This window comes from Saccopteryx leptura, chromosome 5, assembly GCF_036850995.1.
Source record: "Saccopteryx leptura isolate mSacLep1 chromosome 5, mSacLep1_pri_phased_curated, whole genome shotgun sequence".
Lineage (NCBI taxonomy): Eukaryota > Metazoa > Chordata > Mammalia > Chiroptera > Emballonuridae > Saccopteryx > Saccopteryx leptura.
Window position 1 is genome coordinate 108659651 of NC_089507.1, and position 14486 is coordinate 108674136.

The 14486-nt window shown below is 39.8% G+C and overlaps 2 protein-coding genes across 2 annotated transcripts in view; one reads left to right on the plus strand and one right to left on the minus strand.

Annotated features, from left to right (window-relative positions):
• Nucleotides 1-14486, plus strand: part of ARL5B (ADP ribosylation factor like GTPase 5B) — a 403396-nt gene that overhangs the window by 284684 nt on the left and 104226 nt on the right. The window lies entirely within an intron of this gene.
• Nucleotides 7164-14486, minus strand: part of MCM10 (minichromosome maintenance 10 replication initiation factor) — a 41084-nt gene continuing 33761 nt past the window's right edge. Inside the window, exons 18-20 of the mRNA XM_066387391.1 lie at nucleotides 11841-11986; nucleotides 8792-8834; nucleotides 7164-8704 (exon numbers count right to left, since the gene is read on the minus strand). Of these exons, the coding sequence (XP_066243488.1) occupies nucleotides 8621-8704; nucleotides 8792-8834; nucleotides 11841-11986 (273 nt within the window). The 3' untranslated portion in view covers nucleotides 7164-8620. The remainder of the gene's footprint in view (nucleotides 8705-8791; nucleotides 8835-11840; nucleotides 11987-14486) is intronic.

The window sequence follows — 14486 nt, forward strand, 5'->3', positions numbered from 1 at the left end:
GAACTCACAAGTATCAATAATTACACTAAATGTAAACGGATTAAACTCACCAATAAAAAGGCACAGAGTAGCAGAATGGATTAAAAAAGAAAATCCAACTGTATGCTGCCTACAGGAAACTCATCTAAGTAACAAGGATAAAAACAAATTCAAAGTGAAAGGCTGGAAAACAATACTCCAAGCAAATAACATCCAAAAAAAAGCAGGTGTAGCAATACTCATATCGGATAATGCTGACTACAAGACAGGAAAAGTACTCAGAGACAAAAATGGCCATTTCATAATGGCTAAGGGGACACTGAATCAAGAAGACATAACAATTCTTAATATATATGCACCAAACCAAGGAGCACCAAAATATATAAGACAGCTACTTATTGATCTTAAAACAAAAACTGACAAAAGCACAATCATACTTGGAGACCTCAATACACCGCTGACGGCTCTAGATCGGTCATCCAAACAGAGAATCAACAAAGACATAGTGGCCTTAAACAAAACACTAGAGCACCTGGATATGATAGACATCTACAGGACATTTCATCCCAAAGTGACTGAGTATACATTTTTCTCTAGTGTACATGGATCATTCTCAAGAATTGACCATATGTTGGGCCACAAAAACAACATCAGCAAATTCAGAAAAATTGAAGTTGTACCAAGCATATTTTCTGATCATAAAGCCTTGAAACTAGAATTCAACTGCAAAAAAAGAGGAAAAAAATCCCACAAAAATGTGGAAACTAAACAACATACTTTTAAAAAATGAATAGGTCAAAGAAGAAATAAGTGCAGAGATCAAAAGATATATACAGACTAATGAAAATGACAATACGACATATCAGAAACTATGGGATGCAGCAAAAGCAGTGATAAGAGGGAAGTTCATATCACTTCAGGCATATATGAACAAACAAGAGAGAGCCCAAGTGAACCACTTAACTTCCCACCTTAAGGAACTAGAAAAAGAAGAACAAAGACAACCCAAAACCAGCCGAAGAAAGGAGATAATAAAAATCAGAGCAGAAATAAATGAATTAGAGAACAGAAAAACTATAGAAAAAATTAATAGAACAAGGAGCTGGTTCTTTGAAAAGAACAACAAAATTGACAAACCCTTGGCAAGACTTACCAAGGAAAAAAGAGAAAGAACTCATATAAACAAAGTCCAAAATGAAAGAGGAGAAATCACCACGGACACCGTAGATATACAAAGAATTATTGTAGAATACTATGAAAAACTTTATGCCACTAAATTCAACAACCTAGAAGAAATGGATAAATTCCTAGAACAATACAACCTTCCTAGACTGAGTCAAGAAGAAGCAGAAAGCCTAAACAGACCTATCAGTAGAGAAGAAATAGAAAAAAACATTAAAAACCTCCCCAAAAATAAAAGTCCAGGCCCTGACGGCTATACCAGCGAATTTTATCAAACATTCAAAGAAGACTTGGTTCCTATTCTACTCAAAGTCTTCCAAAAAATTGAAGAAGAAGCAATACTTCCAAACACATTTTATGAGGCCAACATAACCCTCATACCAAAACCAGGCAAGGATGGCACAAAAAAAGAAAACTACAGACCAATATCTCTAATGAATACAGATGCTAAAATACTAAACAAAATACTAGCAAATCGAATACAACAACATATTAAAAAAATAATACATCATGATCAAGTGGGATTCATCCCAGAATCTCAAGGATGGTTCAACATACGTAAAACGGTTAACGTAATACACCATATCAACAAAACAAAGAACAAAAACCACATGATCTTATCAATAGACGCAGAAAAGGCTTTCGATAAAATACAACACGATTTTATGTTTAAGACTCTCAACAAAATGGGTATAGAAGGAAAATATCTCAACATGATAAAGGCCATATATGATAAACCATCAGCTAACATCATATTAAATGGCACTAAACTGAAGGCTTTCCCCCTTAAATCAGGAACAAGACAGGGTTGTCCACTCTCTCCACTCTTATTTAATGTGGTACTAGAGGTTCTAGCCAGAGCAATCAGACAAGACAAAGAAATAAAAGGCATCCATATCGGAAAAGAAGAAGTAAAGGTATCACTTTTTGCAGATGATATGATCCTATACATCGAACACCCCAAAGAATCCACAAAAAGACTACTAGAAACAATAAGCCAATACAGTAAGGTCGCAGGATACAAAATTAACATACAGAAGTCAATAGCCTTTCTATATGCCAACAATGAAAGAAATGAGAACGAACTCAAAAGAATAATCCCCTTCACGATTGCAACAAAAAAAATAAAATACTTAGGAATAAACATAACAAAGAATGTAAAGGACTTATATAATGAAAACTATAAACCATTGTTAAGAGAAATTGAAAAAGATATAATGAGATGGAAGAATATTCCTTGTTCTTGGTTAGGAAGAATAAATATAATCAAGATGGCCATATTACCCAAAGCAATATACAAATTTAATGCAATTCCCATCAAAATTCCAATGACATTTTTTAAAGAAATAGAGCAAAAAATCATCAGATTTATATGGAACTATAAAAAACCCCGAATAGCCAAAGCAATCCTAAAGAAAAAGAATGAAGCTGGGGGCATTACAATACCTGACTTCAAACTATATTATAGGGCCACGACAATCAAAACAGCATGGTATTGGCAGAAAAGTAGACACTCAGACCAATGGAACAGAATAGAAAGTCCAGAAATAAAACCACATATATATAGTCAAATAATTTTTGATAAAGGGGCCAAGAACATAAAATGGAGAAAAGAAAGCCTCTTCAATAAATGGTGCTGGGAAAACTGGAAAGCCACATGCATGAGAATGAAACTGGACTACAGTTTGTCCCCCTGTACTAAAATTAACTCAAAATGGATCAAAGATCTAAACATAAGACCTGAAACAATAAAGTACATAGAAGAAGACATAGGTACTGAACTCATGGACCTGGGTTTTAAAGAGCATTTTATGAATTTGACTCCACAGGCAAGAGAAGTGAAGGCAAAAATTAATGAATGGGACTACATCAGACTAAGAAGTTTTTGCTCAGCAAGAGAAACTGATAACAAAATAAACAGAAAGCCAACTAAATGGGAAATGATATTTTCAAACAACAGCTCAGATAAGGGCCTAATATCCAAAATATACAAAGAACTCTTAAAACTCAACAACAAACAAACAAACAATCCAATAAAAAAATGGGAAGAGGACATGAACAGACACTTCTCCCAGGAGGAAGTACAAATGGCCAACAGATATATGAAAAGATGCTCATCTTCTTTACTTATTAGAGAAATGCAAATCAAAACGGCAATGAGATACCACCTCACACCTGTTAGATTAGCTATTATTAACAAGACAGGTAATAACAAATGTTGGAGAGGTTGTGGAGAAAAACGAACCCTCATACACTGTTGGTGGGAATGTAAAGTAGTACAACCATTATGGAAGAAAGTATGGTGGTTCCTCAAAAAACTGAAAATAGAACTACCTTATGACCCAGCAATCCCTCTACTGGGTATATACCCCCAAAACTCAGAAACATTGATACGTAAAGACACATGCAGCCCCATGTTCATTGCAGCATTGTTCACAGTGGCCAGGACATGGAAACAACCAAAAAACCCGTCAATAGATGACTGGATAAAGAAGATGTGGCACATATACACTATGGAATACTACTCAGCCATAAGAAATGATGACATCGGATCATTTACAGCAAAATGGTGGGATCTTGATAACATTATACGAAGTGAAATAAGTAAATCAGAAAAAACCAGGAACTGCATTATTCCATAAGTAGGTGGGACATAAAAGTGAAACTAAGAGACATTGGTAAGAGTGTGGTGGTTACGAGGGGAGGGGGGAAAGGGAGAGGGAAAGGGGGAGGGGGAGGGACACAAAGAAAACTAGATAGAAGGTGACAGAGGACAATCTGACTTTGGGTGATGGGTATGCAACAAATTGAAAGACAAGATAACCTGGACTTGTTATCTTTGAATATATGTATCCTGATTTATTGATGTCACCCCATTAAAAAAATAAAAAAATAAAAAAATTTTTAATAGGCTTTAGCATGTAAAGTCAACGTACACAAAATAAACAGAAGAAACTGAATGTTTTGGATTTTATATTCATTACAACAAAAATAGTTCCTAACAACGGAATTATTCATGACCCCAAAATGCAATCCTATTGATAGGTTGCTTGTTCTTCCTAGCTCAGTTATACCATGTATGAATTCCTTTCAGGTCAGAGTATATTCAAATCTCTATTAACTGCTTCTTTTCAGTGGTCGGCAAACCCAGGCTCTTTGGCCCCTTGAGTGTGGCTCTATCAGAAAATACCGGCCCTGGCCGGTTGGCTCAGTGGTAGAGTGTTGACCTGGCGTGCAGGAGTCCCAGGTTCGATTCCTGGCCAGGGCACACAGAAGCACCCATCTGCTTCTCCACCCCTCCCCCTCTCCTTTCTCTCTGTCTCCCACCCCTCCCCCACTCCCTGCAGCCAAGGCTCCATTGGAGCAAAGTTGGCCCCGGCGCTGAGGATGGCTCTATGGCATCTGTCTCAGGTGCTAGAATGGCTCTGGTTGCAACGGAGACACCCCGGATGGGCAGAGCATTGCCTCCTGGTGGGCATGCCAGGTGGATCCTGGTGGGGCGCATGCGGGAGTCTGTCTGACTGCCTCCCCATTTCCAACTTCAGAAAAATACAAAAAAAAAAAAAAAAAAAGAAAATACCACATTGTGGTATCTCCACAAGTGGGGCCTTGGCTGGTCAGGTGACTGGGAGAGGCCCCGCAGAAACGCCCTGCAGAATAAACAGCGCGGGGGAGGCACCAGTTGAGTGAGCATATGGCTCCACAGCTGAGGTTTGCCAACCACTGCAGGGAAAAAAGAAGGTACTTTGTGGTTCCCAACCTTTCTGGGCCTTGTTTTCTCCACCTGAAAAATGAAGAATGTGCAAGTTGAGGCTGTGATTACCTTGGAAAGGAGAGGGGAAAGGAAAAGGAGAAGGGGAGGGGGAAAGGGGAAGGGGAGAAGGGGGAAGGGGGAGGGGGGAGGGGAAGGGGGAGTCACATGCTCACTCAACTGGTGCATGAATCGCATTCTCGCACAAGTTTTGTGGAGAAGCCACACTCAAGGAGCCAAAAAGCTGCATGTGGCTTGAGAGCCGCAGTTTGCCGACCACTGCCCTGGCCTGATGACATAAACTCGAGTTTTCTTTTCTTTCCTTCCACTGTTCTCTTCAATTTCATCCTACCCTCCCTGGCCTAGATGTACCCAATCTCACTGAGCTCCTTCCTGGGTCAGGGATTTTTGATTTTTCACTTGGTATTTCTTCTAAGATGAAATGAATTCGCTGTTTTCATTCTTTGTAAATCTCTGCTTTAATGTTATTAACTGAAGTTAATGGCCCAACTTGACATCTTATGTAGAATACAATCTTCTCCAACTTCCCTGTCCCTTTAGTCTTATTTGTTGATTGATTTTTTTAAAGAAAGGGAAACATCATTTGTTCCATTTATTTATGCACTCATTAGTTGATTTTATATGTAACCTGATGAGGGATTAAACCTGCAACCTTGGCATATCAGAACGATGCTCTAATGAACTGAGTTCCCTGGACAAGGCCCCCCTTTGGTCTTCTTGAATGCTTTCAGAGCATGTATCAAAAACTGAAACTATGATACTGTACTGTTACATGTTAATTGTTTGCCATGTTTACGCATGTAAGGTCTAGGAGGGCTAATTCTTTGGCATTTGACAGTGCCTGGAATGTAGTAGACACCCAGTAAATATTTCTTGAATAAGTATTTGACGATTATTTCCCTTATAGTGTTCATCAAAGCTTAGTTCTTTCTTTCATGTTCTTTTCCTTTGGCATGGCCTTGTTACCCTTCTTTTTATTTGGAACCTGAAAGCATTGGATCGGCCAGTTGGTGTGGTCCACTTTCTCTTGAATATCAGATTTCTAGAGAATATAAAAATTGAGTTCCTAAGCTACCACTTAGGTTCTGCATGCATGAAGATCAATGCTTCCAATGACCAGCGTAGTAGCTATGGAGAATTATGAACCTTTTGCAAATCAATGAGAAAAAACTAAAATTTTAATTATTAGACAAAATGAGAGATCAAATAGATAACCTGAACAGACACTTCTCCCAAGGCATACAAATGGCCAATAGATATATGAAAAAATGCTCATCTTCGCTAGCTATTAGAGAAATGCAAATCAAAACTACAATAATATAGATACCACCTCACATCTGTTTGATTGGCTGTAACCAACAAGACAGGTAATAACAAGTGTTGGAGAGGCTGTGCAGAAAAAGGAACCCTCACTCACTGCTGGTGGGAATGTAAACTGGTACAGCCATTATGGAAGACAGTATGGTGGTTCTTAAAAAGAATAGAACTATTGTATGACCTGGCAATCCTACTGAGTACCCAAAAAACAAAAACATTGGTATGCAAAGACACATGCACCCCCATGGTCACTGCAGCATTATTCAGTGGCCAAGACATGGAAACAACCCAAGTGTTCCTTGAAAGAGGGTTGGATAAAAAAGATGTGGTACATATATACAATGGAATACTACTACTCAGCCATAGGAAGTGATGACATATTGCCATTCATGACATGAATGGACCCTGAGAACATTATACTGAGTGAAATAAGTAAATCATAAAATTGAGACTCATGGACATAGATAAAAAATAAAGTGGTTAACAGTGGGTGGGTGGGGGGTAAAGGGGGACAAATACATGGTGATGGAAAATACAACTTTGGATGATGGGCACACAACACAATCAACAGTTCAAATGCTATAGAAATGTTTACCTGAAACATGAATAATGTCACCCCGTTAAATTTTCTAAATAAAATTTAAAAAAATAAAAAGGGAACCACTCAAAGTGCAACCTGGAGTTCAAGTTCTTGGCAGCTGCTTATTGTGACCTACTTCAAATACATAGTCCTGTTTTACATTTATGAGACAAATATCTACTCTAAGTGAGCCATTAAAAATAAGTTTCAAGTCCTTTTGGTTCTTAAGAATTAAACACTTTATTTTTTGTTAAAAAAATTAAAAACACAATACTTCCTGGAAAGGAAGATAGCCTAAAAATACAATTAGGATAGACCTTGGGGGAAACACACGGGTCATAGTACCTTTTCCTCATATTGATCAGAGTTTGTTGAAATCTAAGGTTCGTCAATTTTATTTCTAGCATTTACACATCTATTGTAAATCAAACATCTCACATGACATCTCTCATAATTGTTACATTTCTACCATGACACCATCATGGGGAAACCTAATGTAATTTCAGAGCTTAAATCCCAGTATCATAATCCTACCAATTTATCCAATCTTTAGGTAATATCAGCCTTCACTTGGGTCAAACGGCGTATGGAAAGTCAGGTTACGTAGGCAGACGAATCTCCTAAATAGGATTTTTTTTTTTTTCTGAAGCTGGAAACGGGGAGGCAGTCAGACAGACTCCCGCATGCGCCCGACCGGGATCCACCTGGCATGCCCACCAGGGGGCGATGCTCTGCTGCAATCAGAGCCATTCTAGCGCCTGAGGCAGAGGCCACAGAGCCATCCTCAGCACTCGGGCAAACTTTGCTCCAGTGGAGCCTTGGCTGCGGGAGGGGAAGAGAGAGACAGAGAGGAAGGAGAGGGGGAGGGGTGGAGAAGCAGATGGGCGCTTCATGGTAATTTCCTGGGCCGCGAAGTATAATTCTTGATGTTCATAATAAAGTATATGTGCAAGTTCCAAACTCCATTCTTTAAGGGGTGTTTCTGTTTTTCAGTCACTCTTCATAGCTTCTCAAATGCTGCATTCATTTTGGTTACAGGTTTCAGTTTCTTCAAGCCATATTTTGAAATCATAAAATTTTTAGGTATTTCCATTCAAAGTTCCATAATATTGTGTGTGAACAGAAAGCCATTCAGATATGACTTGCAATGCCAGGTAAGGTTTAGTGACTTAATAAAAACAAACAAACCCCCCCCCCCCCCAAGAAAACAGAAAAGAAGGAACCTGGCTTATAGCATCAGTACATCTAAATTTTATCAAGGGGAGTGATCATAATTATCTAGATGAAAAAAATTTATTTGTAGAATTTGAGTTTTAAAAGACACATTTCAAGATCAATTAGTCCCACCTTCCTCATTTTACAGATAAGGAAACTAAAGCCCAGAAGTTAAGCAACTTATCTGGGGTGAGCTAAATTAATTCTTTTGCCTCTGTGTCTATAGAAACACTAGCATCTTATTGTGATAAAGAAGCAACACTGCACACCCTATAACCCAAGAGATGCAGAAACACAGATCTCAATTTATCCTCTAGGTTTTGGGCAAAAAATTTGTGTGAACACAGCCATCAGTATTATGAACACAGAAGATAATGGATTTTCCACGTAAGGGTCAATGTAAAATGTGGCGTCATATCAGCACGATGGAAGGAGGTACAAGGCAAAGCTTGAAGGCTTAACATGTATTTGTTTTGATTGTGTCAATGAGAAACACGGGCCACACAGAACCAGTCCTTGCTTTCCTAGAGCCAGAAGAAGCAATGTAGGTTGTGAATATCTGTATGAAGTCAGTGCTACTTAAGGCTATTCAGAAATTTGGCATGTTCTTCTCCTCTAGGTAACAGAGTTTCTCCTCCTATCTTTGGGCCCATCTTTTCCTAGAAAAATGAAAATAGTCTAATAAGAAATGAGTCAACATTACTTGCATGGGTCACTAAATTAGTCTCCCCTTGCGAAGGCCATACCTTTAGCATTCCGTCCCGTTCCCATTTGAAGAGGCCACAGTTACTGAAACAGAAAAGAGGAGATTTACTTGGCAGTGAGAGGCCCAACACATACAGACCCAGAAGAGTGTCCCCCATTCAAGCAGAAGCTGATCATATGCAATCATATGACAGTCATATTACAGGCTATGCTCAAATACTACTGAAAATATTCTAATGATTTGAGAAATGGTCTTCAACTCTGTAATAGCCAGATACATAAGAAATAGAATTTCTAATGAGCATATGACAGAGTTGTGCTCTTGGCAGGTGATGAATGCAACCTTGGTTCCTACTGACGATTGATTACTGGGATGAAACTCAGATTTAGGAAGCTAGCTTAAGTCTTGCCCAACTTTTCTCTTTTTCTGAAACTAAAAGGTTGGGATAAAAAAGAATTACTCTTCCTACCGGTCTGAATAATCTTTTCTCCTTTTTCATAACCCAAACACATTTACTCTCTCTTATTATTCAAAGGGTCTAGAGGTGCTTATTCACCTTTTCTACCTTGGTGAGTGAGTCTCACCTGAGAAGGGATGTGGTTACTATGGGGAACGCTTATTTTCAGCAAAGTTACCGTAACTCGGGAAGGAAGAAACAGAAGAACACAGGAAAGACCTGGAAGTAAGTCTGACCTGTAGATCCGAGAGAATGTGGGGCATAGAGCACTGGTCCCCAACCTTTTTTGGGCCACGGACTGGTTTAATGTCAGAAAATATTTTCACGGACCAGCCTTTAGGGTGGGATGGATAAATGTATCACGTGACCGAGACAAGCATCAAGAGTGAGTCTTAGACGGATGTAACAGAGGGAATCTGGTCATTTTAAAAAAATAAAACACTATTCAGACTTAAATATAAATAAAATGGAAATAACATAAGTTATTTATTCTTTCTCTGCAGACCGGTACCAGTCTGCGGCCCGGGGGTTGGGGACCACTGGCATAGAGGACTGCTCTACCTGCCTCATTCTTCTTCCCTATCTAGTTTTGTAGTGTCAGTCCTGGTGTTTGTCGTCTGTTTTCTTTTTTGAACTGCCAGTGCCTGACTAAAGCGCTGACTGCTGAGGCACCCATTTCAAAGAGGAAGCCACTTCAAAGACGCTAACTCAATAAACACATCGCCAGCCACAGGACTACTTGTTCTTTCTTCGTGTGTTTTAAATCCCCCTCATATGTAATGAGGAGCAAGCCTTGGAACCCTAGGCCTTGACCCAATAAAAGCAGAACCCCACACCAGTGCACTCTGGCTCCAGGCTCTCTCCAGGGACCTCGCTGTGTGGCCACAAGTATATTGTATAATTTCCAGGTCTCATAAGTAATAAACCTGTATCTTTTCAGAGTTCCCTGATGGTCAGAGCTGAAGGGTGTCTGGCAATCGTAGGAAAAACTACTAGGGCTGGTCCAGCCACAACGCTGGTTATTCATAGGCTGAGACCAATACAAAACAAAATTAGACTCTCCTCCTGCCCTGAGAGTCCGCATGCTGGTGGCCTGAAACTTGAGCCTCTCTATTACTTTCCCCTGCCAGAGACCCACTCAGTATCTACTGAGAGAACGTTTGCAGCCTACTAGATCAATGACAATATTTAAAAAATTACTGTTCTAGTCAGGGGTAGGCAAAAAATATAATGCAACCCATGGGCCAAATCCTGCCCGCATGTGTTTAAAGTTGTATTTGAACACAACTACCTCAATTTGTTTCTGTATTTACTGCTTATGGCTGCTTTCATGCTTCAACAGCAAAGCCGAGTTGTTGGGAAACAGGCCATGCAGCCTGCGAAGCCTAATGGATTTACGAACTATAAAAATGACCCCCGAAAGTAGTCTTGCCTCATCTATTTACTCTCTGGCCTGTACAGAAAAGTTTGCTCACTTCTGCTCTAGCTCAAGAATTGACAAGAGAAAGACAAGGGAAAGCAGCTGTTCTTACAAAAATTACAGTGCTGCCCAGACGCCAAAATGGCACCTTGCTCTTCCATTTGGGAGTTGTACTAAACTGTTTATCCTTAATGAACAGAATTTTTCTGATACTGAAATGTTTTACAGAAGCCGCTGTCACAATAATTTGGGGAGAAGTCAAATATCAATAATTTGAGCTTAAAACAATTATCTAGACTGAACAATTCACAAATCAGCTCCTGACAGAGTGATAAACTTGTGTGAAGTTTGGGTCCCCCTTCCCCTAAATCAATCCTGGGAAAACTTGAAGTGATAGTCAAGTATTAGTTTCAGGAAGCAAAAAATGCCCCAAACCAAACAAGCAAGCAAAATAGTAGTGAGACTCTCCTGGTGAGACATTCTTGGGAAGACCGAAGGTGATCCTGAAATTGCCTCAAGTTCCAAAGGATCAATATCATACAAATTATGTCTTTTAAGAATAAAATTAGAATTTAATGACAAAAATAATAGCTAAAAATAATCCTATATACAGTTGTCTCTCGTCATATTGCGGTTCATTTTTCGCAGTCTCACTGTATCGTGGATTTTCAAATTATAGATTATGGAGGATTTTTCGCTATATTGTGGGGTTTTGTGGTATATAGGTATTTTTAGATATTTATTATTTTAATTATTTTTGTGGTGAAATAAGCATTTTCTAGCCTAAAAAAATTAAAAACAATATAAAAATTTAATTAAAACATTAAAAAATATTAAATTGAAATAATAAAACCTTAAAATATATATAAGTAATAAAATAAATATAAGGTTGCTACTTCTCGGATTTTCGCCTGTCACGGGGGTTCTGGAACCTAACCCCTGTGACAGACCACTGCACTTGGAAATTAAACACTACGAACCCACCGTACTCATACTCCATTCAGTTAGTCAATAAACATTCCTGAGGACCTGCTATGCGCCAGGCAGTACGCTAAGTACTGGGAATAAAGAGGTGAAGAGGACAGGGCACAGAAATAAGGCTTGACTCTCACAAAGGACTGTCCAATGTTCCAATGGAACAGTATCATGTGGGAATTGAAAAGAGTTCAGGAAGGTCTAAATGGAACAAGTAGCCCCAGGCAGTTCTCATACCTGCAATGTTTTTTGGGGAGCCTGTCAAGGGAGATACATCTGCTTCCACAGGGACATTTGAAAAACCTTTTCATGCCGTCGTGCCAATGGTAGTCATGTTGCTCAACGACGCAGGTCTCCGAAGGTTTGAAGTGGGTGTAGGCACACTGTACGAAACCAACAGGACCCACATCAGTCCCGTAAAGAGCTCTGAAGGAGAAACCAGCTAGCTACTATGACAGCAGCCTGTTCTCTCGTCATGACCCAGGTGGCTTGCTAGTGGGTGACCAGCCTGCCTTCTAGCTGCTGCGAGCCATGTGATTTCTTGGGTCCCTCATACTGATACCACTTTTTCTCATGTTTGTCCCATGGAAGTACAAAATCTGCTATGACATCAAGACAAAAGAAGGTCAGAGGAAGAAGACTCCTGGAGAGCGCTGAGCAGCCCAGGCAGGGCTGTACCGAGGCAGCGCGATGCCCTAGTTACAGGACACCGAAGCACAAGGCCATTTAGGAAGCCCATCAAGCTCGTTCGCTCTTCTGAGGCCTCTGAAAAGGATATGAGCTTATTACTACTACTATTTTTTTAAGTAGTAAAACCAAGACAGAAATATTAATTAAATAATTTGTTTAAAATTTTGATTCTTAAAATGAACAAAGAGACTAAGAAACAGTGGGGGAGGCCTGAAAAAGGTGCTGGGACAGTGCGGTGTTACATTCTGTCCATCACACTGAGTCCAGATAAACAACTCCCAACTCGGGCAGCCTCTGCAACCACAGAGCAGAGTGATGTGCCAGCAGTGGTGGGCAGGGCAATGCTCTCCTCCTCCAAATGGAGAGTCTATCCCCTGGAGCCTGTGAGTATGTCAGCATTAAGGTAGCTAGTTTTCTCTTTTCTTTTCTTAAAAACTGTTTTCAGCAAGAGAGGAAAGTAGAGAGAGAAAGAAATAGAGAGAGAGAGAGACATAACATTGAGCTGTTCCTGTATGTGCCCTGATCGGGGATCGAACCAGTCACCTCTGCGCTTTGGGACGAGCTATCTGGCCAGGGCTAACTAGTTGGTTCTAAGACAGGGAGATTATCCTGGAACACATGGGTGAGCCCAAAGAAATCATAAGATGTCCTTAAAAGTGGAAGTGGGACAAAGGGGAGGAGGTCAAGTGACGCTGAGAGGGCTCAACCTGCCTTTGCTGGCTTGCAAGAGGGAGGAAGGGGTCACCAACTCAGAATATGAATGAAACTGAGAAGCCAAGAAAGGCAAGGAGATGGTTTCTATCCTGGAGCCTCCAGAAAGGAACATGACCCTGAGGACAGCTGGATTTGAGCCCAGCCAGACTCACAAGACGTCTGACCCACAGAACTGTAAGATAATAAATTTGTGCTGTTTTAAGCCACCACATCAGCAGTCATTTGTTAGAGCAGTAACAGGCAACTAACACGCCAGCTTTCTCCTCAGGCTGCCACACTGTCAGGCTAACCCTGTCATGTGAGCCTGGAAGACCTTCACCCATTCTCCAGGGGCTGACCTCGCTCAAGGAAGCCCTTTTGGTTGTAGCTGCTCCAGGGCTGCTCCCTAAATGTAAAGGAGAATCTAAAGTTTTAAAAAGAATAAAGACAGAGAAAACTGTACTTGGTAAGCTAAGCCTCTTTCTCCTCTTCTATGCAAATACAAGGCTGACCAGCCAGGCAGGTATAAAGTGAGTGGTAATGGAAGGAATAGTGCTCAGCAAGAGCTTTTTTGGGAGCCATTTTTAAAGCAATGTTAAAGAATAGGAAATTTATTATTTTCTAACAGACTTAGGATAAAAATTCTGCAAACACAGACAATAATGCAACTCATACTATAAGGTCTACCGGAAAGTTCTGTCCGTTTTTGGAATAAAACAAAATACAAATTTTTCTTACCATCAATAAACTTTATTAAATAATATAATTGCCATTATTAATGATTTCTCGCCAGTGTGAGGGCAATTTGTATATCTCATTTTTGAAAAATGTTTTATCTTTTGATGCGAAAAATTGAACCAGTGCTTGTTTGATATCTTCTTAATTTTTGAATTTTTTGCCCTTCAAAAATTTTTGTAAGGACAAAAACAAGTGATAGTCGGAGGGTGCTAAGTCCGGGGAACATGGTGGATGTGACAGACATGCTTCTGTAGCATTTCTTCCTTGTTGAAATTCGTAAAAATTACAGTGGTGTAAATGAACTTTATCAGTAGCCATGGGTACACTATGGCTTCACACATAAGACTAACGTGCATCAACTTTGTTAATTTTTAGTTAATGTGCTACGTCAGTATGTATACATTAAGTGATAAAAATAGAGAGGCACACATGCGCCAAATAAACATGTGCTTACGTGTCAAAACTTGTTGTGATAGAAATGGACAGAACTTTCCGGTAGACCTTATATCTTGGGATTCAATTAGTAGTTTAAGCCTGAGTAGAAACAAACAACAGTAGTTGGTCTTATCATGAGATCCCAGATCAAGTAGTTCAAGCAAGGTCCCAGAGGCTGTGAACTGAGGTGTGCTAAACCCTGGAGAAAGACTAAGAATAACTTGGGTCCGATGGGCAAACGGGAAGAGATGTTAGAGGCTCATTTGCAGAACTGTGAGCAGAGGTCAAAGGAGAGAAAAATCTCACTACAAATATTCCCCCACCAGA